The 25,036-nt window shown below is 35.7% G+C and overlaps 1 protein-coding gene across 3 annotated transcripts; it reads left to right on the top strand.

The window, feature by feature from the left end:
* Positions 1–437: 437 nt before the first annotated feature.
* PDLIM3 (PDZ and LIM domain 3) lies at positions 438–24,995 on the top strand. 3 transcript variants are annotated; one of them, XM_027676594.1, is made up of 8 exons: positions 440–679; positions 6,249–6,400; positions 7,947–8,031; positions 14,715–14,782; positions 18,034–18,297; positions 20,935–21,062; positions 22,158–22,269; positions 23,093–24,995. In XM_027676594.1, the coding sequence occupies exons 1-8, from the start codon at positions 587–589 to the stop codon at positions 23,280–23,282; spliced, it is 1,092 nt and encodes a 363-aa protein (XP_027532395.1). In that variant the 5' UTR covers positions 440–586; the 3' UTR covers positions 23,283–24,995. The 3 variants fall into 3 exon arrangements, with proteins under 3 accessions (XP_027532397.1, XP_027532395.1, XP_027532396.1); XM_027676596.1 differs by lacking the exons at positions 14,715–14,782; positions 18,034–18,297 and adding an exon at positions 14,091–14,278 and having other exon boundaries at positions 438–679; XM_027676595.1 differs by lacking the exon at positions 18,034–18,297.
* Positions 24,996–25,036: the final 41 nt, after the last annotated feature.

Here is a 25,036-nt window from a genome sequence, read left to right on the forward strand (position 1 = left end):
AGTGACTATCTAAAAAAATGCAGCTGGAGGGCTGGAAGGACTTTTTAGTGCAACAAACTATTACATTACAAAGAAGATGTAAAACAAGACTTTGAAAGGGAAATTTCCTTATCAGAATTTCTGTTTACATGAAACAGAGTCACATACAAAGTCAAAGCACTGCATTGCATGGCTGAATCGAGCACCAGCAACGTAATCAGTATGATATCAAATGAGCAACAGAGTGGCTTTAAGAAACCAGAAAGACTCTGCATCCTGAAGCTTACTGATTGTCTGGCTGAGGGGGACGCTGAAACAGCAGATAAAGCTGATGTATTTGTTGTAAACTTTCCAGCACTCAAACTTTATTTGTCTGAGTGCTATACTCCCCTCTGTGGGTGGAGAAGCAGAGGGACTGGCTGACGTCATCCGAAGGGATAAAGTGCAGTGCCCACAGCTTTGGAATGAGTAAAACTTCTTAAGAGGTATAAAAGGTCGGCTGCCCTGTACAGCAGGTGCTCTGCTGACAGCAACTTTCCTCCTACAGCTTGGCTCCTCACACAGAGCTAAGGAAAAAAGAAGAGTAACCAAGAAAAAACTGTCCACAATGCCACAAAACGTTATTCTCCAAGGACCGTCACCCTGGGGATTCAGGCTCTCAGGAGGAATAGATTTTAACCAACCCTTAATCATAACCAGGGTATGTACTCTTTCCATTTCCTTTCTATTTTTTCGATTTAAAAGTTGCTGTAGATTTTTGCCCTTTCTGGAGTTCAGACAAAACTGTGAGTAGATTAACGAGTGGCTGCTAATTCTGAAGAGAGCCAGCTGAAATGCTAACAGTTTTTACAAGTTTTGTGTGACAGGCTTCTGTAATTGGCCTAAGATACTCTAACTGCGCTTCTACTTATGCCTCAAAAATTAAATTCAAGTGCCTCGGCAGCAGAAAAAGGTTGGCATGATTTCCCAGGCATTCAAAGTTGTGTAAAGGCAAGACCTCACTTTTATCCTTTTCACGACTAGCCTTTCAGATCACTGGAGGTGTAGACTGCTTGGCAGCAGCTCCTCATGTCTGGAAGTTTGTGCTTTGCAAATTAATTGGACTCTTATCTAATTAAATCAAGTTCTGATTATTGCCAGCAAAGGCAACAGCACTTCTTTTTACATATGTGAAGTTTTTCACTTCCATAAACATTAAATCAGTGAATTATGAGAAAGTTGTCCACTCCTGAATATGAAAGAGGTAGTTATTTGGGGGTTTTTCTCATATTTAGAAAATGAAAGTTTACCTACCTCCTTCACTCCCCCCCAATTAAGAGCAAGAATCTGAGCCTTCATTTTTTTCATGGATTTCAATATATTAACTAATATCTCAAATTTAAGAAACCAGTTAGTCAATGAATGTAGCATACAACAACACTGTCAACTGCTCTGCATCTACAGACATGGATCTACTCAAAAGAGAGGATACATATTTTGATAATTTTGAAAATTGTGTTCAGTGCACATCAGACCAGAATTAGTTCTCTCTATATTTTTACTGCTTTTCAGGATCTTACACACACCAAGTATGTGTTCCACGAGCATCCAAATTGCTATTTTTTTTTTTTTAAACAAATCCCTGCACTATGACTCACTATATACACTATGCCTGGTATTGAGCAAGTGTCAAGAACCTTGAAGATGGATGGATACTACTGGTGATGCCTTGCAGTAAAAATGCTTCCAAACAATAGTCTGTAGAAAGTTTAAGGATCAACTTCTCACATATTAACTAGTAAAAATTTATAAATCTGGAATAAACTATTAAATTAAGTTAAAGCATAAAACATTTTATGTATTTTAAACAGAAGTAAATCAGAATGCTATTATATTTGACTGAATGTAGTTACATGAAAAATACTCATAGGACATAGAGAAGCCTTTGGAGAAAAATGAGATAAAAACATTAATTAATAAAAAAAAATCTCTGAATGTTTTGAGACCTTCATTGCCTTTTATGGGCCTCTACAAGAAAAATAGTTTCCATTATCTCCAATGAAAAACATTTTAGCTGTGTCTGGTTTGTATTTTCTTTGTGTTTAGATTAAGTACAATGAAGTTTAAAACTGCAATAACGAAGGATGTTACTATAAATGTCACTTTCTAAGGAATAAATTACTTTGCAGTTGACTCATACCTACCAAATGCCTTACAAGACAAAAGCCATTGGTTTCTGGCATACTACAGCAATGTTCAAAATCACATTTCAAGTAGAACAATGAAATTGTGTATAGGAAAAAACCTACATGGTTAAGTTTGCCTAGCTCAAATTCAAGTATATTAATGGTAGAATTGTTTAAAGTTAATATTTTTGTTGCCACAGCATACATTTAAAAGAGTGCCTAAATAAGCATTCATACAATACTCCTTTAGAAATAGAGAACCTTTCATAAAATTCATAAGTCTTGCTTCTTGGGGCATAAGTGTTCTTTTTGTAAAAGGTATCACCAGCAACCTGTTCACATTTGGCTTAACTGTCCTGACAAGAAAAAAATTTAAAATATTTGCCATAAAACAATAAATAGAAATTATTTTCAAATACATTTTGAATAAAATAAAAGGTGTTATGTTTGGTTGGCTATAGTCCTTGTTCAACAAGGAAATCTCTTAGCAGGACTTGTTGAGAGAGACAGACAACATAAGAGACTATCCACCTGTCTAAAGAACAGATGTCACCTCAATAGCTCATCTGCAAATTGTTCTGCTGTTTTGACTGTTTCAAGCAAATGCAAAAACCACAGACCATGATCACTGGGAGAGAGAAAGAACAAGAGGGGACTATAATAGACATATTTAAATTCTATTATGGTCAGAAACAACAAATGAACTATGAATAGTAGAAACATTTATTGAAATACTTGGAACTTTGCACAGATGCAAAGAAATTGCATTATTGAAACTGATCAAAACCTTAGCTTAATCAAACTGAATAATTTTGGTTTATTCTAACCAGAATAATGTAACATTTTGGGTTAAGCATTTAGAGGAATGCCAGAATTTAAGTTCTATTGAATAAAGCACTGCAAGAACAACTGAGACTTTTTAAGTTTGGAGGGAATGGTGAAATATTATCAACTCTAGATTTAAGTTCTATTTTAATATAGACCTTTATCAATCACAATGCTACTATTCATATTAACTCAATTTTATATCTATTCACTCTGCAGACATTCATAGCTCTCTTCAGAAAACACAAAGCCTGAAAATTTATGATGGTGTAACATGACAAGCTTTGCAAGTCTATTAGGAGATGCAGAGAGGTTGCCTTCAGTTTCGTAGGAGACATTGACCCATATGTGGTTAAATAGTCTGTGACAACATCTGAATGACCAACATATATCCTTATATATATCCAAATCCAAGCTACCTAAGAAACAGGAGTACCAAGCATGCCATACAGACATGTCCTGAAGAGCAAGACAAAAATTTTCCCAAAGCAACAGTAGAATCTACCTCACCTGCCCAGGTGAGCAAGCAACAAACACTAGTCATAACACAATTCTAAGTGTTCACAATACACACTTAATATGTAAATAATAAGCCCTTAAGAAACAGCAACACTTACATTATTGAGGTACCCGCAATATGAATATTATACCCGTGATATGGTGGAATCTTGCAATGAATAACACTGCCTCTTTCTATAAAATGTAGGCCACTGTACTTTTGTCAGTCCCGCTTCCCTATAAGCAACAGTCAAGATTTCCCCTCCTCAACATATTGAGTGACACCCAGCCATATTCCTCCTGCTCCATTCTAGCAGCAGAAAGCTGGCTCTTTCTGTCAAACCCAGGAATATCAGATGAGGGAAAAGATTATATGAGGGCAGGTAGCTCTGCACCCAAGCAGGCTTGGGCACATAATGCTCAGCACCCCCATCAAGGTGTTAAGGCCCAAGAGACACAATTTAGCCAAATAATAGGAAATACAGACTCCTGGCCCTTTTCCTCCTTGCTCCCACCAACTGGTAACCCCATCCAAACATATAAATGGTATCATTGCAGCTGGTGACAACTTATAAAATCCAGGGGATTTACCATCACCACAGAGTAGGTTAGGTCCTACTAGCAGCACAGCTGCTACAGATATGCTGCTTTATAAGGCAGGATCATTATCTCAGTACATTGCTGCAGTGTGTCACAGATACAGCAGATGATTTGTTGTGACATGTAAAAAGCACAATCTACTGAGTAAACTATATAAGGGTTATACAAGTTACCTTACTCTTGAGAGGGTTTGCCCATTTTGGGTATTAGAGCATCAACAGTCACATTGGAACACTAGGAATTCTGCTGCAGTTTGTCATTGCAGACATTTTCACAACATGCTAAGCAAAGTCAGGAACAATTCCCAGTGAAAGGGAGAAGCATGATCATTCTTCTATCTTATTACAGTGATGTAAGGGGTCCATGCCGTTCATTTACACTTACAGCTGTTGAAGTTTGAGAAACAGACAATTTTGGAGATTTCAGACTTAGAATTTATAAGCAACTTCCTTGATTTATATTCAAACAGATTATTCATGCACCTTAACACTTTGTTAAGCCCACAATACATTAGTCTGTTCTTTTGAAGGGTGAGGGTGGAAAAGCCTCCAGCTGTCCACAAATACCCATTCGGAAAGTCTGCCTCACTTGATAATAACATATGCATCGCAGTTTGTTACAGTGACATAAAAAATAAGTTTACGTGCTGGAATGCAGAAAAAGAGCCCGCAAAGCAAACTCTCACCAAAAAGAATGTTTCTACTTGGCTTTTACGTTGATAGTACTGTCACCTTCAGAGACAAGTCTGCCAGCTTCACCAAAGCTGGAGTTCAGAACATGCTGGAGGTACACTGGGCAGCTTAATCTCCTCATTTCCTGGAAAATTGTGAAACATCAGAACTACAGAATGTCTCCATAGCATGTTTTCCAGTCCTCCTTAATCACTTTTAATAATCAAGATAACACTTGCTTTGGTGGTAGCAGAACCTACAATGAGAAAAATTCTCTCCAATAGCTTTTTTACTTAATATGTGCCATAGATAAAAGAACTGCTCTTGTAAGTCACACTATGTCGACATTTTTGTCCTTCACACTGGGATTCATTTACTTACAAATAAGCAACTAATGTTACTTTGGATGAATCAGTCTGTCCCCTTTGTTCTGCTATTTCAGAAGAGAAGAGTTATGTGCTACATCCATCAATTTCATGTTGTTGTCTAGGTAATCAAAAGTCACCTAAAATGGTAATACACAATAAGGGACCCAAATCCCACTCAGTGACCTAAGACCTGTTGTGTATGTGGTATGTGTAAGTGTTGTGGTGGTATGAGAAGTCACCTTTTGCACATAGAAACCTGCAATTCTAGAACAAGCTTCAGTAATGTCTAAGGTCATAGCCTCTCTACAAGAGTTATTTTAAAGCAAAATTATCTTGCATTTCAATTATTTTAACAGCCATGTAGAAGATTATCAAGTAGATAAAAAAAAAGGCAAGCACAGAAAGATAAGCTTAGGGCTATTTCTACGAATGTCACTGATGGTGGTACATTTATATAAGATATGAATTGCTCCACATGGATCAACCTGGAGGATCAGGGACACTGTTACTTAAATGCAATGGGACTTAAAGATAAGCACTTTAAGGAGTTCAGGGTCTGAATTAGACATGAATAAAGAGAAAAATATTATTTTAGTATTATTAGCATATTTCTGATTATTTGGCAATACAACGTGAAAGGCCAGGCTAAAAGAAACCGTGAACTGTTGTACTTGTCCTTAAACATTGCTTTCTATATTATTCAGTCCAATGGTACATCATACCCATGAACATTAATTAACACAATTTCTTAAAGGTTCTTTTCTTCTGCTAGTGGTGTTAAGGGGAAAACAACTTTTTTTTTCAAGCAAGTTATATATGGCAGTTAGGAAAGAAGATTCACAGATGAGTTACAGTAACTACAGAAGTCAGAGTGGAAACTTATGCAGAAGTGTAAAGATAATTTCTATCTAATTTGAAGTTATGATAAATAAAATATTTATTTGATGATCTTTCAAAAGAACTACAGAGGGTCTGGCAAAATTAAGAATTCACTTTCTTTGTAGGCAATCATATAGTTGTTTACAGGCCCGCTCCCTGCCTCCCCCATCCAACAGAAAATAGGGAAGCATGGTGAAGTTTATTTTCTCTATCAATTTTCAGGCATGCCTGGTGATTAAGCAGTTACATTTTGGTCTTTTCAGATTACACCTGGAAGCAAGGCTTCAGCCGCCAACCTGTGCCCTGGTGATGTTATTATAGCTATTGATGGTCTAGGCACAGAGAACATGACACATAATGATGCCCAGGAGAGAATTAAAGCAGCTACACATCAGCTTTGTTTGAAAATAGAGAGGTATGTGTACATGTCTGCTTATTTCTGAAAGAAGATACTACTCAACCAACTGATTATACATTACAATTATTATATGGTGTAACTATTTAAAATAGTTTGAAGAATTTCATGACGTCTTTAAAATTACAAGCAACCAGACCCACCCCACAAGCTCCAGGCCAAGCAAGACTCCCCAGAACTCATCTTCATAGGTACAAAAAAAATTATTTCTCTCAGGTTACTTGGCACATGACTCTGCTGACTCCATAAATCCTGTGTTTACCATCAGTAAGCAAGCAGATTTCCCTCATGTTTTGGGGAAATGATAAAACCTTCATCTAGCAGTCACTTTTTCAGTGACTTCTCTACTCCAGTACTTCCTCAGCCACAGGTGCTTATCATTGCCTCCTGCTCCCAAGCACAGACAAAGCTGCTAGTATATCCTTTCAGTTAGGGAAAACACCATGTCAGGCATTCATAAAGGGTGACAAAAGAGCAAGTTTAAAGCAAATCCTTTTGGTCACAACATATTAAGCCAGATACAGGATTCTCAAATCAACATTAAAAACAAAACTAAGAAACGCTCTCCTACCTAAACTGCAGGAGTCCAGAAACTTTCGTGTTCATTTGCATCTCCAGCTGAGTTTGCTCAGGCTTTAATCAGAATCATTTAGCACACTCTTTCAGCTCTCTCCAAAATTAGGACAGCCCTGATTGACCTGAGGCCCTCAAGGAAGCACAGCTCTTTATTACAGCTAAGCACAATATTTGTTTCCAAATACAGAAGGTGGAGTTGTTTTTGAAAGGATCATTGTCTAATTACTAGAGCAAACACCATGGTTAAAAATTCCCACAGCTAATTCTAGGTTCTGATATATGCCATTTAACAACTATCTTGGAAAGCCATTTTCAAGATGTGATAAGTGTATATATAACAAACAGTACTAGATTAGTATTTAACATTACTATTATGCTACTGTAAAATTAGTTGCCATATTTCACTTTGTCAATGAAAACAGAATTGTAACTGGTATTTTTGTGTTTGTTATCCCTGCCTACATGACTGAAAGAATCTTCTGTGCCACTTTGATTTACGCTTGCACATACTTTGCATACTTAGATTGCACTTCTACATTTAAAAGCAGGCTTTGCATGGATATTGTTATCACAAAAAAAAATTGAAGTTCCTGGTTTAGGATTATTGCTATCATATTCACTTACTTGTGCAAAATATTCTGAGGACGCAACATTCATTCTATCAACCATTAAAAAAGTAAAACTTTAAAAAGTTTGGTCAGCTCAGATCAGAAAGGCAGTACTTTCCCTTTCCCTTTGCATTTGGAAACTATTAACAATTTGCTTCCCATTGTTCATAGCATACATAATTTTTTTAAAAGTAAATACACTTCATATATATTGATTACATATCATCAAAGTTTTTTTATGTCAAAACATTAAAAAAGCAGAGAAAAACCTGCACATTCCCAAGCTGCATTATATTTCATAGGGACATATACAACCCTATAGGAATTCAAAATATTTAAATTCTGCATTTCTCTCTTTCTAGGGCAGGAACTAAATTATGGTCCCCACAAGTTTCAGAAGATGGCAGAGCACATCCCTTCAAGATAAATTTGGAAGCTGAACCACAGGTATGAATTGTGAAAAGTTACCTAACCATTTCCATTTGCCTTTTTGCATTATAAATTATCTCCCTTGTGGTCATTAAAATTCTTTGAGTAGAACTTCATCCATTATCTGCCAGTTTAAGCTAATACAGACCACCATGAATATGACATATATGAACACCATTTTATCTGACAGAATGTTTTTGATTTTTCAGCTATAACTGAAACAAAACATTAACAATCTACAATACATTCTCATATTTCTTTAAGACTGTTGCTTATCACCATCATTCTATTATGGAAATAAAATATGTTCTTTTATTCTGATATAGTTTAAGTTGCTTTAACTCTTTTAGAGATTCTTCATCATTTGAGGAAATTTTTCAATCAGGAATAAATAACAAGTACCTAAGCGATGAACTCATCAGACCACATAATTCAATTTGATGTAATGGTTAAATAAAGAGATCCATTAATGCTAGATCTCTTTATTTCCATACATTTTTATACTACACCACAGAACTGAAGTTTACGACTCTGTACAAGATCCATGTACAGGTCTTGTACAAGCAAATTCACCACTTCTGACCAGTAAAGTCTTGATCCTTGTATGTGACCAGAGTAAATCCACTCAATTGACATCCTCCTCTCTCTTGAAGCTCAAAAAGAAGAGCTACTATGAGTCAGAGCCTCTGTACCATTAATAGCTAATTAGCTAGCTACTGCCTATACCTAGTCCTTTATTTATTTGTCATTCCTTTTTAACCTACACAAACATTTGGTGTTCTCCCAAGAGGAGTGAGGGAAGAACATTCTGCTGATCCTAAAACTGCAGGTTCAAAGCAAGTATGTCAAAGTATTTATTTTGTGTTATCCTAGAAAATGTAAGTGCAGACTCCATGTCAATAAATCCTGTGCAATAAGTGCTCCCACCAATCCAAAGTTTTCACAGAGACACTTCCAAACATGGCATTTCAGTGTTTCATTTCTCTCTCTTCTTTCCAATCTAAAAACTTGCATTAAGTGATACAGCAAACTTATTCAGAAATAACACAGCCTCTTCAGCAGCAGGAGATACTATAATGAAGAAACAAAACTATTTTAAATGCATATTTTTGTGGAATAGTAGGATACACATTAAATGAATAGCAATGGAACAAATTCACTAAAAAAACTATAGAGAAAACCATGCAGGCATGTATGACAGAAGAGTAATCCCTCTGCATGAAAGCTGCATTCCTAAAAAGGACAGTTACTTTAAAATAGATCACAAGATTTCACTAAGTGCTACTTGGCAGACTATTGAAAAGCTGTTTCCATTTGGCAATTAGAAAAACTGTTTCTCCTAGATTAAAACCAGCCTTTTCATTTTAGTATATCTCTCTTTCCTTCCTAGAAAAATCAGGAGCATTGAGTATATTTAATAAATAGTACGCACCAGACAAGTAAAAATGCTTGCAAGCAACTGTGCTATACCATTCCTGGGATGATTTCCATTTTAGATTATATTCTTCCATCCAAGAGCATCCATCACTCTGATTTCCCTGTGGAAAAAAATAAATATAGCCTTTTGTTCTACAATTGCTGTAATTTTAAATTAAATTTTATCACATATTTAGTCACGACAGTAGTCCCAGAAGCACTGTATATCAGTAAGGAAAATAGTACGAAGTTTCTTTAATTCCAGATGACAAATATTTGCACAACCTGTGCTGTCTAGGTCATATAAGAGCAAAGCCTTTGACACCTTCTCCACAGCATACTCCTGGAAAAGCTGCAGCCCATGGCTTGGACAGGATCACTCTCTGCTGGGTTAAGAACTGGCTGGAGGCCCGGGCCCAGAGAGTGCTGGTGAACAGTGCTGCATCCAGTTGGCAGCTGGTCACTAGTGGTGTCCTCCAGGGATCAGTGTTGGGCCCAGTCCTGTTTAATATCTTTACTGATGATCCAGATGAGGGGATCGAGTCTTACATTAGCAAATTTGCAGATGACACCAAGTTGGGGGGAGTGTCAATCTGCTGGAGGGTGGGAGGCCTCTACAGAAGGACCTGGACAGGTGGGATATATGGGCTGAATCCAACCGTATGAGGTTCAACAAGGCCAAGTGCCGGGTCCTGCACTTTGGTCATGACAACCCCCTGCAGTGCTACAGGCTGGGGACAGAGTGGCTGGAGAGTGACCAGGCAGAAAGGGACCTGGGGCCAACCGGGCCAGGGAAGTGATTCTGCCTCTGTATTTGGCACTAGTGAAGCCACACGTTGAGTGCTGTGTCCAGTTTCGGGCCCTTCAGTTTAGGAAGGATGTTGAGGTGCTGGAGCATGTCCAGAGAAGAGCAACAAGTGAAGGGCCTGGAGTACAAGTCCTATGAGAAGCAGCTGAGGGAGCTGGGATTGTTCAGCCTGGAGAGGAGGAGGCTCAGGGGAGACCCCATCACTCTCTACAACTACATGAAAGGAGGTTGTAGGCGGGTGGGGGTCGGTCTCTTTTCCCAGACAACCAGCAATAGGGCAAGAGCACACAGTCTTAAGCTGTGCTGGGGGAGATTTATGTTGGCCATTAGGAAGTTCTTCACAGAAAGCGTGATTGGGCATTGGCATGGGCTGCCCAGGGAGGTGGTGGAGTCACCATCCCTGGAGGTGTTTAGGAAAAGACTGGATGTGGCACTTAGTCCCATGGTCTAGTTGACAAGGTGGTGTTAGGTCATAGGTTGGATCAGAGGTCTTTTCCAACCTAGTTGATTCTGGGATTCTGTGACCGATGTGCAGAAATGGAAAACCACTGAATTACATTTCCTCCATTTCTATAAAAATTAAAATTGCTCAAAAGGTCATAGATCTTATAAATGTAATCAGATCTTTTTAACTCTTGCCAGATAGACATTTTAAAATTCACCAAGAAAGTTAAGAGATGTCAGTAATTAAAAATGCATTATAAGCCAACTAAATAGCAAAAACAGATGAAGACTTAACCAATATTCTTAATAAGTATCTAGTTTCTGTTTGTAGGCTAATAAAAGATAGTTAAAATGAATGTAAAACCTATTTTAAATTTTTCAGCAATTTGGCCAACTATTTGGCCAAAGAACACTTACTGTATCTTCAGTGGATAAAAATTTTTCTACAGATGCTTGGAGATGGTTATGTGAAAACTGATAGACAACTAAATATTGTTCCTACTTACAGCTATGGAACAAGGAACCTTTATACGGTACCAAACTTCTGTATCAGGCTTAGCATCTCCCAAGAGTCATTTGGAGACTGACAGAGGCAATTGTCAGAGCCCAATGAAAGCTCTCACTATTTTTAAACCCTTGGAAGAGGAAGCTGAGGCAATAATTCCAACTTACAGCAATAAGTGGCTTGACTGAAAGTGACTCTTGAAAGTTACACGTTCCCACATAAAAAACAACCACACTAACTTTGTTAGTCTGGAGCAACCTATAGTGTGATGGATAAATAACAGGAAATAACAGACCACTTGAAGAATTACTAATACAATCACATTGTAAACTATATAAAAGTGACTTAGTACATGCAGTTCTCAATGAATATAATTAGAAAGATAATCTTTCACAAATGGCAAATTATAAAATTATTTTTAAAATCCTTTCTGCTATATTGTCAATGTAAAATAACATGATGACCTGTAAATGTTTTCTGTTACAATCCCTTTAACCTGATTGAAAACTATTTTATATTCATTACCACAATATCTTGAATTGTTTTTATTTGAGCTTTTCTCAGTTGCATCTATCTTTGCCTTTGAACATTTTATTCAGTGAGACTAGACTTTTGGTCCTGAAGGACATTATACATTCCTATGAGATACACTATGCACATAGATAAAAATCTAAGAAAAATACAAGCCACTCTTCTAAAAAGTAACTTAATAGTCTATTACCACTTAAAATCAACTTTTGAAACAATATAATTGTCCTAGCTAGTTTTGAGGACCTACCCCCTCTTTTTAACAGCATTTAAAAGATCAAGGTTTTAGCCACATGATACCTCCAAAATGTACACATTTGTGTTCTGTCACAGCAATTACCCCAATGAATGCCATCATATGGTCTGTGTTGGATGCCTTTCTACAGACTTTGGGAGCTACATTAATTCTATTCCTGATACCTATATCAATGTAAAAATGTAGCTAACCCTGCAAAAAGGACATCAGTCAGTTGGAAAAAAATTTAAGAAATTAAGTAATGTAAATCTCAAACATTCCTTATTAGGAATTTCAACAACTTTCAGTTCTCATTTAGCTTCTGAACTAAAAGAGGACTTTTTGCAGATTCGATGAGATATAGTAAACACAAGAGCTGGACTATTTTTGCTGCTGTATGTTCTGTCACTGACCTTTTATGTGATTAGATGAGTTATAAAGAAAACAGTATGTAAGTCTGACTAACTGCAAATACTTGTTTCGCAACTGTTACATTGTTAATATGCTATTACGGTACCTCATCTTCTATTCATTCCTCAATAGGAAATGAAAAAGGGGGATGAAATTACAATGTTCTGAGTTGGTTTTGTTAATTTTGAATCATACATGGATTTAAATCAATTTTAAATACTTTGATATTAATACCTTTCATTAAGTAGCCATGATCCTAAACACTATTAGATTATTTCCATTTACTAATACATTTTGTTAACTGCAACTCAGTTCTATCAGACAGAAAGAAGGAATTGCAAATAAAATCTTTGTGGTCATTTATCTGATTGCTGCTTTCAGTAGCCTCTTAAAGTGCAATGCTGCTAAACATTTTCATTTAATAAAACTGCTTTTTACTGTTTGCATCTTCTGGTTGCACATTCTATATATCCATGACTTTTCCTTATTCTGATCCTAAATATATTTCTGAAACTGCTGTACAACAATCACACTCAAAACCAAAGCCAAATCAGAGAACCAGCAGAGATTTCAATGGAAATTGAAGTATTAATGACCTGTGCTATCTTAACATGGCAAGGTCCAGAAAATATCAATTCAGGTTGTAGACACCTATTTGTTAGTAACAAAAGCTTTTTATTCCATATGAATGGAAGTTCAAGTGCTCTCACAGCACTGTTTCCAAAGAATGCTGCAGGACATCAGGGCCACAGAAGCTGGATGGACTGCAGCAGCTAATGTTCTTCACCCACTAGGGTAGTATGAAAATAATCTCTTAGCAGATAACAAGGCTAATTTTTTCGAAGTCTACTTCTGAGGCTTAGGGGTGGACCTGAGCTGAAAGGGACTCAAAGGAGACTGTAGTAAATATGCACAATACAAATAAGTGAATTTTCACACAGTCAGTAGCCTTTATCATTCCTGGCCAACCACTACAGAAGAAGATTTTAAGTATCTGAAAGGTCATCAGAGATTTTACTTCCAGATCTTATCCCTTATGGATTCCAGAACTGAAGGAAATTATCCTGGCCAACAATTAAAAAAAATAGTACTCCAGAAATAAATAAACATAGGAAGAATGATTTCAAATTTATCCATTTCTGGGTTTTACTTATTTATGATGATTTCACATTATGTTTAAATTATACCAGCATCACAATTTTTGATGCACAAGTATGCTTCAAAGATGAAATATGTTCAGAAAAACATTCTCAATCTGAGGTACATTCAAGATTATTTCTGTTAAAAGAAGTGTTTAAAATCATGTGTTTTCTAGGCAAGACACTTACAATAAAAGTCATACTTTTGGGAATCCCTCTATCAGTATGTGATGAAAATGCAGAATCTAGAGATTAGCACTAAAGCAAAGCAGTCAAGCTAACTATCCATGAAATGTTTCTAAAAGAATATAAACAGTGAAAAATCTCGAGAACAATATGAAAAGTCACTATAATATTTCTCCCATTTATTCTAAGCCTTCTGTTTGCCTAGAGGCAGGAAAATAATGCGTATGGCTTAAGTAGCATATACAAAATTCATGGAAAAATATAGGATGCTTGCACCAGTTAAAAAATAACAGAGTTGCAAAAGTAAAAAATGCAGATTAACAATACTGGTGTTGTCAGTTTTACTCATTACTAGCTTTGGTGTGCATTGTAGCTCTGTGTATTTTGTCTGCCTATCATGTACAGGAATTCAAGCCTATTGGTACAGCTCACAACAGAAGGGCCCAGCCTTTTGTTGCAGCAGCAAATATTGATGACAAAAGACAGGTAGTGAGCTCCTCCTATAATTCTCCAATTGGGCTCTATTCATCTGGCAATATTCAAGATGCGCTTCATGGACAACTGAGGGGTCTCATTCCTAACTCATCGCAAAAGTGAGTACTAGTATTTACTTATAATACATGGTCATTTGTGGTATTTCATTTTCTGTTCCGTTTTCAATTTAAAAGTCCAGCTCTTGCTGTTTTTTCTAGGAATCAGAAGTTCATTCACTAATTTAAAAAATGGTGATCAGTAAAACAATTTTTTCCAACACAGAGAACTATCCACTCAGCTCTGTAGTAGCAATGCTTGCAGGTAGCTAACATTTGCACTCTACGTTGGGCTGCAACACTACCCTCTGACCTCGTTTGTAACTGCACTTTGAATGTTCCTGAACACCACAGCGTTTGCATTGTGAGTACCAGGAATGAACAAACTAAACACGGTTATTTCATGGTTAAAATTTTAAAATGTTTTTAGCTTCATTTTTAACTAGAAATCAGCATTTGTAGGCCAAAGAAAGTTATTTTAATCCTTTTTTCTTTACAGGATATGAACTACTTCGAACACAAGCATAATATTCGGCCCAAACCTTTCATAATCTCAGGCCGAAGCAGGTTATAAACTTTGAGTGCTGTGCTGGATTTGATGCATGGTGGTTTTTTTTTAATGGATGGATACTCACCACTGACATTAATAAAGCATATAGATACATTTGAAATTTACTTATAGTACTAGATAACCTAATACCAAAACTAAAAACAAACAGACAAAAAAAATGAAATGGTTGACTCACAGAGCTCAGCCTTAGGACTCAAATTTCTATTTCCAAAAGAAAGTGGGTCTACACTTCCATCTCGGTTATACTGATAAGAGTCTGATGTAACTGTATCCATGAACCTGATTCAGTTTACAGCATAGCACCAGATATTGTATATTTACAGATCTTTGGCACTGCAAACTTTTTTCTGTCCAAATGCAAATACATATAATTTGTTAACTTGCTAAATAAAAGATAGCTACTTATATAGATTATCATCTAGGCCATTTAGAGATTTTAAGTTTGCTTTTCAGTAGATCTCTTTCCAGAAAACAACCTAATGCTGAGCTAAAATAGGAAAACTGATGTCACAGACACGTAAAGCTCCAATGCAGAAAATCTTACACATTTACATCCATCATTTTGATGTAATAATCCTCTGTCATAACTGGTGATGAAATTCCCCACTATTCTTTACATTATTAAATACAGAGGAGGAAGAGCCAATTCAAACTGTGCGGCTAAAAACACAAGGAAGCTAATAAGGGCATGAGGGATGCAATATATTGCCAGCAGTAGCAGGTTTTACTAGTGGAATTAGTGTTCTACATTTAATTCTGAAAAATTATAATGCCCACATTTTAATTATACTAATTTAAGTCTGACAAACTACACCAGAAGAACAGTATGACAAATGATTCCAGTGTACAAAGGGCAATCTCATATGGATCATCAGTTTTGAGAGATGTCTTAAATTTTTCAATCACCTGACTGTAGGAGTTTGTTCCATCCTGCTAACAAGAACTATCAATGTAGAACACCCCCATAGTGGAGAAAAGGTGCCCAAGGACAAAACAGTCCTTAGCAAGCATGCATGGCTTCTCACTGTAGGTAGCACTTACAGACTGTACCAAAACAGACTTTGGGACTGCTAGGTCCCAAAATGTTTTACATGTGCCTACTGGATTTATGAAGATTCAAATGAATGAATCAAGAGCCTAAACTCTTAATTCAGAAACCTCAATTACGCACTGTTTTCCATGAAAATACTGAAGTAAACAGCCATTTTCCAGCATGTCAGATGAGGAAAATAAACTGCAAAAACTACCCTGACAGCGATGCAACCAACAAGTTTCAGAACTTTTGTTGGGCAAGATCTATCAGCACTGGAGAGGTCTGCTCTTGCAAACTGCAGAATCTCTGACACAGGGTGTTACATCTATGAAACCTTGTTGTCCCAATGTTTGGGTGCTACTATTTCACCAGTTTGGCTCAATACGTACCCACTGCTAAACACAGCAAAAAGCCTTGACCATAACTATCCTTTTAGGACAGATAGTGGAGGCTAAATAGGACTTTGATTAAAAGAAAATCTGATTGTGGACTGGGGTTTGGACTAGTAGGTTGGACATTGGCCAAAATTTTGGACTTCATTCTGGCAAAACTAACTGGAGATTACATTTAATATATAACTATATTTTATTTATTATTTACCTATAATTTATCCTGGTTTAACATTACTTTGGCTGCTCATAGCAAGAGTTGTGGTTTTTCTAGCATTTTCCCGCTGCTTTCCATTTATTAACATTATTGGCACTGACAAAACTTACCCTACTGCAGGATCTAAAGGTGGTCCTGATTCTTCTAAAAGAAAATACTGTAAATTTGTATGTTGCCCTGTGTGGATTTTTTGGCTGGCTCATGCTAGGTGATGATGCACAATTACAGTTTGCTTAAAGGCTTGCCTACCATTTCTAGAATAAACTTTTTTTTGAGTTGTCTTCGATAGTAAAGTGTGTATTTCCCCTTAAAATTTTAAGAAAGTGGTCCTGCACAAATTCCCCTCTGAATCAAAGGCAGAATTTTGGTTTGTCTTCTCCACCCGAGAAAAGCTACTGGGCAGACTACTGTACTATCAAACTGGGAAATAGAGCATTCTTCCAGGTTTACACAGAGTCATCAGTTTGGAAAAACTAACCACAACTCTGATAGGAAGGTTGGAGGATGTATTTGAAGCATCTGAATATCTCAGCATAAATAATAACCAATGACTGTGTAAAAGCCTTGGTTACGTGCTGTTACATAGCAACAGCAAAGAAATACCCTGTAATAAACAAAGCCTCTGAGGTACTATGGAGAGAAGACTGAACTGTATAAAACAGTGACACTCAGAGAGACTTCAGGCCTCATGTCCACATTTTTTTGCTAATATTTTTCCAGGTATGTTGAATTGCACAGTAACTTCACTTCAGTAATGTCAAGCAAAATTAATATTTCTAAAAAGCGTACATCTTATTTTTTATATATAAATGAAATATAAAGTCTACTTCAAAAGTAGGAAAAATTAATTCTCTGAATACATACCCATTGTTCTTGTGAAGGACCACTTTACATTTTACTGGAAACACTGTAATTTAGAAAAGCAAAAGTAAGCCTGGATGCTTTAGTATCTCTTCTTCTTTGTAATGATTAACAAATTATTTTTTTTAATTGTTAAACTAATTTTAAAATATTAATAAATATCTTATTGTAGAATTCAAGGAAATCTAGAAAATGCCACACCCATTATTTTACACTAATTTATCGTAGTCTTTTCAGCTGTGGACTGAGATAGGTGTGAGGTATAGAACTGAAATGATGTGCCTGGGATTTCAGTGCTGCAGGTGTTTATTCTGTCACTGCATGGACAACTCACACAACTTTTGTATGCTACCATTTTATAGATGTTAAGAATTACTCACCTAGAACAAAGCATTTTAGGGAGGCTTAATTAATCCTCAATAAAACCTAGCACTACAAATGTAAAGTGGTATTACGTTCTGAATTATTCAATCTATCAATGGATTTTTACTATCTTTAAAGAACACACGCATGCCAGAATTTCAAGGACTTCTTTATAACTGGCATTGATAATTTTTGCAGGAAAATTCCTTTTAATGACTACGCATACTTTTGCTTTTCTCTACTTTCTATACTTTTGCTTTTCTGTATCTGTTCCATTTATGCTTTTCAGGCCTGTTAACATCACTGTATTTCTGTACTTTTGTCTTTATTCTGTGTAATCCAATGCACACTGCACACTCTTCTGTAATGTGCCTATTAACACAGTGGATGCAGCACTCCTTCGGGGATGGACTGTGGCAGTGGACGCAGTACCCCCTCTTCAATTAGCACGGTTAGCTCTATCTGCCCCACAGAGCTGAAAGCAGTGTCTAAGATGGCCCCTAACATTCCCTTGGAAATGGAGCTTCCTGGTGTCAAGATTGTACATGCTCAGTTTAACACACCTATGCAGTTGTACTCAGATGACAATATCATGGAAACACTGCAAGGCCAAGTTTCTACAGCTCTGGGGGAATCACCTGTCATAAGGTAATTAGAGCAGTATCTTTCATATTTATGAATATACAAATTTAAAATATGCCAAAAATCACAAGGTTTAGTAACATCACTCTTTCTATGAAAAAGGGGGAAAGGGTTAGAGAGAAACTAAGTAATTTAAAAATATTCAGTAGTTTCATTAAAATATTGGTAATTTCTATTTTCTAACCCAAAGTATTAAAGGAATCCTTCAGAATTTACAAATAAATATTTCATAGGTAATAATCTTCAAATTGTGGCTAATAAATAAAAACTGATTATACTACCTGGACTATTAGCTGGTTGACCATTCCAAATCAAGATTTTTATTCCCTACAAAAATCAAAACTGTTTATTACTATTATAATTACTTATCTGATAACAATTTAATCATTTTCTCTTATTAATAAGTAATAAAATATAATTAAATAAAATTTATTTTAACTGTTTACTTTCAGGTTAGGAAGATTAGGAAATCTTGTAGATGTTTATAGTGTTCCAGTTATTTAATTCTCATTCAGGACAACTCATTCAGTACAACTAGCTCTCGCACAAAAAGAGATAGAATTTACTGTAGGCCTACTAATCCATGTCCGACTTACGAATTTTATCCCTTGCATGACTAAAAGTCAGGTAGGAACCTTATATATATGGATAATAATGGTTATACAATACAAGGTTTAAGGCACTATTCATTTTTTCTAAGGGATCATTCACCAGTCACATTGCTTTATCTTTACTTTTGCATAATAGTAACTTATTTTTCTGTTTTACAACAGTACTTAAGTTAATAATTCATAATATGTATGGCGTAAACTAAAGCTAGTTACTAATATTTTAAATAAGCAATAATCATTGGCACCAATGAGCCTTCTTTCATACCTCGAAGAATTTGGCTGCTACTAACCAAAAAAGCCATATTTATATAGAAGTATTTAAGTTCACCCTATCTGACGAAAAGAAAACTATAGTTCATGAAGTCTCTGCAGAGTGAAGTTACTCTAGTGCCTGAATATTTATCCTCAATCAGAACAATTAGAGAACAATAAAAGAAAAATTTGCTGCTTTTTTATTCTGAAATAATGGATTAAACCCAAAGTAACCAGATTTCACACTGCCTGTGACACTGACAGTTTGAGAACTGACTCTCTACATATTTGAAATGTCTCTTTTGTTGTGGGATTGGTTTTCACTATGTACGCATTTAGAAATGTAATCTCACACATTTGTGTCTGGGTTTTTTTTGTTTGCCTTCTGTATGTAATTCCATTATCACTTGTTTGATGTTTAGAAATATTTTAGTTAAGAGGAGACAATTCAAGAGTTTAATTAACCATTGCCAAGAATTGTAAAAACTAAACTACTTTTATTCATTAAAAGCATCTGGCAAGAAAAGAAAATTGTAGTTTCCTCAACAGCTTAAAGATAGCTCAAAGAAATCTACTGATGGATGAAGATGCAAACAATTCACATAAGCAACAGGGGGGTCACTACCCAACTGCTGCTGCTCTTACTGGGCCATTTGGCAGCTTGGATGCTACCCTGGGAAACAAATAAACTATTTAAAGCAAAACTCAGTCTAATTCTTTGTGGAATCAGTTCCTTAGTTACAGTGGCAACTTACCTAAGATTTAACAGACAGTAGAAGGCCAGTTGCAAAAGGAAATTTAAACCAGACACTTGTGTGTGTAGCAGTAAGATAATAGACTTCATCAAAGTAAATGTGGAGCTTCCTAATTAGCCCCAGTAGCAGTTTGAAATTTACAGATGCCGCACATTCAGTCTAATTCCTGTCAGTGCATATAGTCATCTACCTTTCCTCTCAACTACTTAGGATGTCATTTATCATGAACAATTCAAGACATTCAGCACAGTTTAAAATCACATGAAGTATTCTTAGTAAAATGTTCATCTTGCAGGTCATTTGAGATTTAACCACCAACTATTGTTTGGACAATAAATTACTTTATCTTTTCAGCATAAAATTGTCATTACAAAAGTAAGCCATGTATCATTTTTATTAAATCAAGAAATAGAACTTCCATTTGTCAGTATTCACCTTACAATGCTTCCTACTATACAATACCTATTTCTCTTTTTTGTCACCTCCATAAGTTAAATAAATAACAATTTTCTTAACAAAATAATCATTGTATTATCTAGTGATGGAGCCAACTTAGAAGTCATATCTTCCCAAAAGATTTGTCTGCTTACGTTTTGGGGCTGATCTTATGTAAAGGTATAAGCTGTGATTTTAACAACATTCTTGAGGCCAGGTGCTGTGAAAAGGGAACTTCCGGCTACCCTACCAAAGAGCACCTGGTAATACAGCAGATGATTACAGCAATGAAACTATTTTGAAGTTAAATGGCCTATTTCCAAATGTCAGTAGAGCCAGAACAGTAATTATGGAAATACTTTTATGAGTTTGTAGATTTATTTTTTTAACAATTGCACTGATCTAATTTTTTTCCTTTAGATAAAGAGTCTATATAAAGCAATGTTACCAGGAAGAAAGTTTGTCAGTAGTTGTTGAAACACACTGTCTTTATGTTTGTTTCCTGAATCAGACTCTATGCCTGGTAGAGCTATTCCTTTAAAATTATATTTGTTAAACTGCTTTATCTGCTCTTCCTCCCTTTGCTACAGTGACCCATCTCCCAACTCAGTGACTCAGTCTGATGTGTACAAGATGCTCCATGCCAACCAGGAGGAGCCCAGTCAGCCGCGCCAGTCTGGCTCCTTTAAGGTGCTCCAGAATTTAGTCTCCGAGGAAGGTGGATAATAATGACATATTCTACCTGTTCAAATAGTTTTAAAATGTTTGTGGGAAGGGGGAATCTAAGAAGAAAGTAAGAGAGATCAGAGATATAAGCATTGCTGGAAGCCTAAATCATTCTGTATCTTATAATTATCACACCAGTCTCCTGTCATTTCGCCTCCTTGCTTGTATAGCTAGCAATCTCCTCTGTGAATACAATGGAGGTGTTAATCACCTTTTTCAGAATCTTTTCTCAGGTTTTAAGATCATTAATGTACAGCTGACTTTACAATAAAACAATAAAAATTTTATGTGAGAGGATTTTTGGGACAAGCTCCTTATACTCATGACACCAAGAAAGAAAACGCTCTCTTCCACATCCAGGAAAAGAGGAAATAAAACCAACTCTTAAAATCCCCTTAAAACCGATTCTGTCTTTATTCTAAATAAAAACTGAAGAGGATAATATAATTTACAGTCATATTTCGTTTTGAAAATAAAATCCCTAAAATCTGCAAGTTTGTTATATTTACGATAAGCATAAAGAGTAAAATAAAACCATAATTAACCTAAAAGATAAATATTTAAAATTTTAATGTTTATGTCTCAATATTTACCAGAGAAGGGATAAATACATCTAATTGTCTATATATATCATTGTGGGATTTTGCTTGGCATTCTCTTGTATTTTGTTATTATTTTGTATTCATATCATGCTACTAATCATTCCTATTTTTTGTATGGTGATTTATATAAATAAGAAGCTTTTTAACAATAGATCTTGATTTTGTTATGTTGCTATGTAAAGCCTCCTCCCTCTCCTGCTATATTCAAGACCTACTACCAGAGAATTAGATGATGTCCATGAGACGGAGAGCACTGCATATACGATCTCTTTTGTACTTGCTTTTTGGCTACGGATACACAACACTTTTCCTGATTCCAGAGACGTGGAATGTGGCCCATGAAAGTTCTATAGTGAAACAGCATTGTTTGTTGATAAAAGTGAAAGCCTGTAAATATATCCAGAAGTATATTTACAGGAAAAGTACTTACTGCACCAGATGCTTTTATATCAGCCTATACATAACTGGGTTGTTTTGTTTCTCAGATGGGCGCCCTGTGGGTACAAGGAGTGTGAAAGCCCCTGTAACAAAGGCACCTACTGCCACGCCTGGTGTCCAGAAAGTGCCACTGTGTGACAAGTGCGGGAACGGGATTCTGTAAGTTGTTTCTTTTTAGTTTAGAAATCTCTAGCTCAAGAAATTTCTAAATCTCTAATTATTAACCTATACCTTCAACAATTTCGATACAGATTATTTCAGTTTTGCAAATGTACTGTCAAGGTTTTAATTGAGATTTCCCAGGACCTTTTGCAATTCAACCATTAACACACACATAATGTAACTAGCAGTTATCTGTGATGTGTTATCTCAGGCTGTGAATTCTCAAAAGTTTCTTGGTAGTGCAAAGCAGCCTTCTCCCAACCCAGTGGGAGTATCCAGAAAGCTCTGTGAACTTATTTTTAAAATACGAGATTTCTACCTGAAAGTTCTAACTTCAGCAAAGAACGCAGATAATTATGAACTCAGAGAACACAGTCACTAAAGAAAGGAATGTGGTTTTGAAACTCATTTTGTCACTATTTTGATAGGTTAGGATGTACTTTCTGTCTTGTAACCAAACTAACATGTTTCTTTAAATTCTTAATTTTCCAATGCACTAACAAACTACGTGATCAACTCTACAGCATTTTATGTCACTTACTCAAACTCAGCATCCAAACTTAAATAATATAGTAGTTTCCAAAACCACCAGATGAACAACCTTAAAATAAATACATAGAACATTCTTTGTGTCATACTGTATCACAGAATCATAGTCATAGAATGGTTTGAGTTGGAAGGGACCTTAAAGATCATCTAGTTCCAACCTCCCTGCCATGGGCAGGGATGCCTTCCACTTGACCAGTTCGCTTCAGTTTCTTCTCACTTTAAATTCATATGAATTAATTTGGGTTTTTTTCTTTTCATTGTTTCCATACAGAGGAACAGTGGTGAAGGCACGTGATAAATACCGGCACCCAGAATGTTTTGTGTGCTCTGACTGCAATCTCAACCTGAAACAAAAAGGTTACTTCTTTGTGGAGGGCCAACTTTACTGTGAAGCTCATGCCCGAGCTCGCATGAGGCCACCAGAGGGATATGAAACAGTCACCGTTTACCCAAAATGCTAGTCTTGGGTTAACACACGATTATATGCATGCACACAAAAAGCCATTTCCAGCTTAGAACTGCAGTACAACCTTCCCTTGAGGGATTCTGGGGGAGGTGGAAGCCCCTATTAGCCAGCAGTAGCATATTATACCAGAAAAATTCTGCTACAATATTGTCTTTGAAGTTGTCAATATCAATATAAGTCAAGGAAGTAAAAAATAAAAGAGCTGTCCTGGAATACAAAAAGTGAAACATGAATGCTACAACATATACATAAGTGCTGTAAACAAGACATTATTTCTAACATAAATTAAGTATCTATGCAAACACCAACACCATCAAAGTCTTACAGTCTGTAAATGTAGAGGCTTGACAGGTCATTAAAAAAGCAGCTATTTTACATGGGCAGTACAAAACAAGCAGTTGTTCATGTCTGCTTCAGCTATCTATTATTCAACCAGCATTAATGTGCACCCCAGATAGATTTTGCTTACTTTGCTTTGAATTTGGGGTTATATTGCCTTAATTTTCTGATTCAGCAACTGTGATAAAGAATAAATGTCAAGTCACATAATAGAATGGCTAGTATAATAAAGACTGGTTGGTATGAAGCAAAACAAAAATTCTGTGTTGTCTTAATGATTTGCAATGGCATCATCTTTCACATAACTTAACAAAAAAATTGTTCTGAGGCATGAACACACATACATTGTTTTCTGGAGAAAAAAACCCCACACTAATAGAAACTCACTGCAAATTTAGTTCGAAAGTAAATTTTAAAACGTTTCTGCAGAAAATTATACTGGATTTTTGCATCTCCACCTTTTAATTTCCATAATAGAAAAAAAGGGGAAACATCATCATAATATCTTTGTTGTTGGAAAATTAAAGCTTGGACAACTTTAAAAACAACTGTTAATTAAAATATACAAAGGAAAGATCTCTTACAAAAAAACTAGTGAAGTCCTAAGGAAAAAAAAAGGCTGAAAGAATAAATTTTTGTCATCAATTCCTAAAATTTGTGAAGGGCTACACTGCTCTTAGGTAGCTGCCAGCTACATAAACACACCTAACTGGCAAACCAAACCTTAGCATTTACAAATAATATCAACACAAGTCAGAAATTATTTATTGGGGTATTTTGAACCCAATTTAAAGTAGAATAATCTACAAAATTTTTATCAAGTCTGCAAGACTAACAAAAAATAATAACTTCATATACTTTTCCCATTCTACAATATAAGAAGCTTAAAATGTAAGTAGAATATGAAATCAAAATAAGAAGCTGTACATACTTTAAATTTATTTTAAAAATTCACAAGTCCCAAAGATTGAAATATGACGTCCACATATTCAAACACTTTTCAAAATGTCTTAAAGTATTATTTCAGAATCTAAAAGTTTTAAAAATGAGTGTGTCACTGCCTTTATTATTTACATTTGTATATCATAAGCAGGCAAAAAAGTGTTGCACCCTTTCCAAGGTTAGTTCCTGAAATATTTTTGGGCACAAAACATAATTCTGCTCTTCAGGTATCATGGAGGCTATGTATAGTATTAATATTTTCCCACTTAATAAAGCACACAAATCTGAAACTCCTTTTGAAAGTGAGAGTGCACGTAATGTCTATTTTTACAAACTTAAAATGTCATTGGTGTTTTAAAATGTTTGTTTAATGTTTCTGTCTTTGTATGTAACTAAAGGTAAAAATAAATCTATTACATACGATAAATGTTCTGTGTTTCTTTTCAACTGGTATGGAAAATGAGGAAG

This window comes from Neopelma chrysocephalum, unplaced genomic scaffold (genome assembly GCF_003984885.1).
Source record: "Neopelma chrysocephalum unplaced genomic scaffold, ASM398488v2 Primary Assembly neopelma1_42, whole genome shotgun sequence".
NCBI lineage: Eukaryota > Metazoa > Chordata > Aves > Passeriformes > Pipridae > Neopelma > Neopelma chrysocephalum.